Raw genomic sequence first — 6,000 nt, 5'->3', positions numbered from 1 at the left:
AGTTTTATGTTCCTCATCACACACACTGAGAAAATGCTGGGGTGCCTGGGTGGCTCAGTCAGTTAGGCGTCCGACTTCAGCTCAGGTCATGATCTCGCGGTTCGTGAGTTCAAGCCCCACGTGGGGCTCTGTTCTGACAGCTCAGAGCCTGGAGCCTGCTTCGGATTCTGTGTCTCCCTCTCTCTCTGCCCCTCTCCCGCTTGTGTGTGCTCTGTCTCTCAAAAATGAATAAATGTAAAAAAAATTTTTAAAAAATCTTCTATCAAACAACTCTTGGGTGAAAGGAAATATTACGAATATCTAATATTACGAGTATCTAAAATAAAACAAAACAGCCCCCAAACAAACAAGTAATGAAAACACAAAATATCAGAGACTCATGGATACCTTTAAAGTAGAGATCAGAGGAATATTCATAGCCTTAAACAGTTACATCAATAAAAATAAAAGAATGGAAATGAATGAATTATGTCAACGTAAAATGTGCGAGAAAGAAAAACAAAAGAAAACACAGGAAGAAAACAATAAAGGTCAAAGCTGAAAAAGAATGGAGATTGGGAATAGAAAACAGTGGGTCAAAGTAATGAAACCCTGATTCTTTGGAAAAAGTTAAAAGAAAAAAAGCATGGAAACTACTAGGCAAATTAATCAAAGGAAAAAGGGAAAGAAAAACAACTACAAAAGAAGAAAGACAAAAAAAAGAAATAGACAAGGGTGGGGCAAGAGAGTAGATGGGGAATACAAGTGAAAACAGAATGAGCCAGACTATTTGTGAAAAGAGTAACATAAGTGACATCAGCACTCTAAATGAGGCTGGGACGAGAAGATGGAGAAATGAAACCTAAGACATTTTGGAACAGTATGTTGAATAAATCCATGAAAGCTAAAGAAAAAACAAACAAGCAAACCCTGAAAACAATGTTGAACTCCAGTTAATACCTTTGGTGTTTTTCACAGTGACATCAGTTAGATATTCTGACACCACTTTGGGGGTCTTTTAAATTTTTTTTTTTAACGTTTATTTATTTTTGAGACAGAGAGAGACAGAGCATGAATGGGGGAGGGTCAGAGAGAGAGGGAGTCACAGAATCTGAAACGGGCTCCAGGCTCTGAGCTGTCAGCACAGAGCCCGACGCGGGGCTCGAACTCACGGACCGTGAGATCATGACCTGAGCCGAAGTCGGACGCTTAACCGACTGAGCCACCCAGGCGCCCCTGGGGGTCTTTTAGTATGAGCAAATAAATAAATATTTTGAGGGTAATTGGAATCAGGTTTCTGACTGTTTGAGATGAGCCTTACAGATGTGGAAAGGGGAAACTCCAGCATTGTATTGATTGGAAATGGATGTATCAGTATAAACTCATGGGTTTTAATATATCTATTTTTATCTATTGATAGAAATGGAAAGAGATAGGGGCGCCTGGGTGGCTTAGTTGGTGAAGCATCCGACTTCAGCTCAGGTCACGATCTCGCGGTCCGTGAGTTCGAGCCCTGCGTCGGGCTCTGGGCTGATGGCTCAGAGCCTGGAGCCTGCTTCCGATTCTGTGTCTCCCTCTCTCTCTACCCCTCCCCCGTTCATGCTCTGTCTCTCTCTGTCTCAAAAATAAATAAATGTTAAAAAAAATTAAAAAAAATGGAAAGAGATAGAACTATATGTGCCTATCTATATCTACCTATATTTATGGATATCTCGGATATCTTGTAATGACAGAGCACAATGAAATGCTTGAAAAATGGTGGGGACAATCAAAAAGACAGAGGAGACCACTTAGAGAGACTCCCACTGACCAATTGTAGGACAGTTTTAGTATTAAAATAAATAATAATAGGGGCCACCTGGGTGGCTCAGTCCGTTAAGCTGGTTAAGCATTGGACTTCAGCTCGGGTCATGATCTCCCGGTTAGTGAGTTTGAGCCCCATTTCAGGCTCTCTGCTGTCAGCTCAGAGCATGTTTCGGATCCTCTGTCCCTCCACTCTCTGCTCCTCCCCTACTTGCTCTCTCTCTCTCTCTCTCTCTCAAAACTAAGTAAACTTAAAAAAATAGTAACAGTATATAATCGACAGAATATAATAAGAATCTATAGACTATTCCGATATAAATGAATGAATAAATAAATAAATGGAGAGGAAGGAAAAGTTCTTCCTCGGAGTAGATCGCCAGCTACTATAACGCAGAAGGAATGATGGAGTTAAGAAGTCATCATCTGCCAGCATCATGGTAATAAATGATTTGGGCAAAATCCATAACTGATCCTAGTAGTTTAATGAAGAACTTGGTATTTACATAGTCTCCAAGTATCTCCTCACAAAATTCTTCTTAACTGGAAAGGAAGAATAGTAACTTTACAGTGGAGAAACTTGGCCACTGATGGTTAGAATACTCATTATGTACCTGTTCGTTTGATGACTGAGAAGAACACGGCATATCTCTTTTGGTGTTCCTGTCAAAAAGCCATAAACAAAAAAACCATTCAAGCAGCTATAAACCTACTCATGAAGAAACGTTGGTCAAATCTAAATTGAGTAACATCCTACCAACTCTCTGGCCTATTCTCTTCAACGATATCAAGGTCAGGAAAGACAAAGAAATATGGAAGAAGTGTTCCAGATTAAAGACAAGAAAGAGATGTGACAACTAACGTGTGATGTTAGGCGAGATTCTGAACCAGATTTTTAAAAATTGGGTATGTTTTTTTTTTTTGCTAAAAGGGACATTTTGGGGACAATCAACACAATATGAAAAGTATTTTAGATTAGAAAATGGCATTTTATTAATACTAATGTTCTGATTTTGATTATCGTACTTCAGTTATGTAAGAGAATGTCCTTGTTATTAGGAAATATATACCGAAGTATTCATGAGTAAAGGGGCATGCTGTTTGCTATCTACTCTAAAATGGAAAAAAACTTTTATATAGAGAGAATGATATAACAAATACAGTAAAATAGAAAACAATTGGGGGAATCTAGGTGAAGGATAACCAGGAGTTCTTTGTACTGTTGCACTTTTTCTATTAGGTTGAAATTGTTTCATTTTAAAAAGTAACAAAAAAGAAATATTCAAAAATACTTATAAGAACATGTAGAATAATTTGGTTCTATAGGATTTTTTGAATTCACACAAAATACAAACCATAATGGGAAAGAATGATGTATTTGAGTAAAGTAAAATGACACATTCATGTGCAACAAAGAACACTGTAAATGGAATTAAAAACAAGCCACGAACTATGAGAAGACATTTGCTATGCCTAAGATTATATGTATCTTAAAAATTACAATGACCAAATAGGGAAATCAGCAAAGGACATAAATAGATGAGCCACTGAAGAAGGTAACAAGCATGTGAAAAGATGACCAACTGCATAGGAATTAGGGAGAAATAAAATAACAACAGTATACCAGTGAACGTGTACTCAGATATGTTTAAAATTATACAGTTGGCTAATAACCATTGTAGAAAGAATGAGGGGGAAAAGGAACTTTCTTAACTGGTTCAACAATTCTGGAGATTGTCGAGCAAGATCTAGTGAAGCTGGAGGTGTTAACAATTCCACCTTTAGATGTGTAGCCTAGATAATCTCCAAAGGAACAGGAGAGGGTTGTTCATTACAGCATTGTCGATAGCTGGTGAAAAATTGAAAGCAACTTAATTGTTATTAACAGATGACATCAACAGATGACAACAGATGGATCAGTAATTTGTGGTATAATCATACAATGCATTTAAAATGAATAAAATATATCTACATGTGTTAACATGTAGAAATCTCAAAACCAAAATTTTAGGTGGAAAAAGCAGATAGCAGAAAGTTATGGTGTAAAATTTATAAACACAGAAAACAATAATGTACGTTGTAAAGAAAACAATGATGCGTGTTGTGAAAAATAGCAGGGGAAAATCTCACTAAAGTGGAGTTGGGAGGCTGCAGGAGGCGGCTGGTACCACTCGATGTCAATTACAGGCAGAATTGTCAATTACAGACTCTAACAGAGGCCTCTTCAACGGAAAGAATGATCAATTATAGGCTCCATATATTGGAAAAGATGTACATTGTATCTCCTGTAAGAAATCAACTATCCCTGCAACTCAGTCCAGGAGAAACTCTAATCACCCTCAACCCTTCCTTCTCTGCAATGACCTTTTGTTCAAAAGAACCCCTCCCAATGTCCTCCTTCTTCCCCATAAAATAACATTCCAATTCTTCGTTTTTTTTTTTTGGACTTTCTTATGGTTGTGCCATAGCTAGAATGTCCCAAATTGCAATTCTCTGCCTTTCCCGAATAAGCTCATTCTTGGTGGTAAAATAACTTTTATTTTTAAGGTTAACATTGTCTATGAATAGAAAAGGACGGGACATAGAGTTCCTGCCCTGGAGTAAGTTGGCATTTGAAGAGAGTCAATTATTATTACAACGCAGTACCACAGAAGCCACAATGAGACTGGGACCCTAATACAGACGGGGGGGGGGTGTGTGGAGAAGGTGAAGGAGTATTTCCCAGAAATGGCAAAGCCTTCCATGCCTCTTTCCCCCACTGAACCAAGTCCTGAAAAATAAGAAGGGGTTACCCAGGCGAAAAAGAGGAAGGAAGGGTGTTTCTCACAGATAATGACATTTACAAAATCCACAGGGGAGAAACCGCAGAGCCTGGTTTGGAAACTGCCAGTGGCTTCTCAGAGCTAGAGTAGAGGAGGGGGGGCAAAGAAAGGGATGAGGGGTATTGCTAGGCACCCCCCCCCCGGACATAGGCTCTGATGGGGCTAAGGAGTTTCACTGCCTTCCGAAGGCTGTGGGAAGGCTAGAATACTGTGGCAGAAGAGTAACAGGTGCATCACCAATTAAGAAGAGGATGGCTCTAGAGGCAAGATCAGTTAGTTGGTGTTTTTGGTGGTGGTTGTTTTAAAGAAAACCAAGCAGGAAATAATGGGGCCTCAACTGAGCCAAAGGAGGTGGTGACTGAGAGATAACAACGTGTCCAACCAGTAGGACTCAGGGAGGGGCTGGCTGTACTTAAGGGGGGAGGATTCCAAGAGGCCCCTGGCCTGGGCAATCTTGGGTGCATGACGGAATGACAGGGGCTGCGTTTTGTGCCACCTACCCCTGTCTCTGGGCACCCTGATTAGACCGGGGAACAAGCACCTTACAGATATTTAAATCAAGTATAAAAATGAGGGAAGGACAAGAGGGAAGGACTGAGAATGGTGGTTACCCCTGAATGGGTTTTCATGGGGTGGGGGTGGAGGGTGTGGTTTTGGATTCTTCTCGAACGTTTTAACTGCAAAACAAAAGCTGATGTCAATGTAACATTAAGTGGTGTCGCATTTCCGTGAGCACACGGATGTCCCATTGTTTTCTGCAGTCTTCTTGTGCTGGAACTAAATTGAATAAGCAAATGGCAACACAATGGGGTTAGAGTCGGAGGAGCCTGAGCTCTATTAAGGGGTTAAACGAGAAAGCAGCGGGCGGGGGGAGGGGGGATTGGGCGGTGGGGGTCTCAGTCTTTGTGCGCACAGCACGTGTGAAGAGCAAAGCCTCGGGGACCTGCTCTCAGCTGGGTGGGTGAGGGTGGGCGGGGGAGGAGGAGCGCGCGCGAAGCTTCCTGCCCGGCCCCGCCCCGGCCCCGCCCCATTCCGCCCGGCCCCGCCCCTACCGCTCCCGCAGGGCTCCCGCCTGCTGCAGCTCCTCCTCCTTCCGTGACGCCGCCTCCCGTTTCTAGGTAACGAAGGGGGGTTTAAACAACGCTGCCGCTACCTGCAGGACCCCGTCTTCTCGGCCCCTTAACCCTCGGACCCCGAGAGCCATGGCCCTGCCGCTGCTGCCTGGCAACAGCTTCAACCGCAATGTGAGTAGTGAGGGCGCCCGAGGTCAGAGGTCCTGGCCAGAATCTGGGGTCCAGGTGTGGTCACCTCCCCGAACCCTACTCAGCCCTCCCGCTGCTGTTCGACCTGTGGATTGGGCACAACTCGCACCAAACTTTGTAGGCTGGTGAAACCCTTA

At 42.4% G+C, this 6,000-nt stretch overlaps 1 protein-coding gene across 1 annotated transcript in view; it reads left to right on the top strand.

Moving 5' to 3' along the window:
* The first annotated feature begins 5,687 nt into the window (after positions 1–5,687).
* EFHC2 (EF-hand domain containing 2) overlaps positions 5,688–6,000 on the top strand; it is a 212,067-nt gene continuing 211,754 nt past the window's right edge. The window contains exon 1 of the mRNA XM_049644581.1: positions 5,688–5,845. Coding sequence (XP_049500538.1) covers positions 5,804–5,845 — 42 coding nt within the window. The 5' untranslated portion in view covers positions 5,688–5,803. The remainder of the gene's footprint in view (positions 5,846–6,000) is intronic.

The sequence above is a fragment of the Panthera uncia genome, chromosome X, assembly GCF_023721935.1.
Source record: "Panthera uncia isolate 11264 chromosome X, Puncia_PCG_1.0, whole genome shotgun sequence".
Lineage (NCBI taxonomy): Eukaryota > Metazoa > Chordata > Mammalia > Carnivora > Felidae > Panthera > Panthera uncia.
The sequence above is the reverse complement of the archived record's forward strand: the minus strand, read 5'-3'. Positions and strand labels throughout refer to the sequence as shown.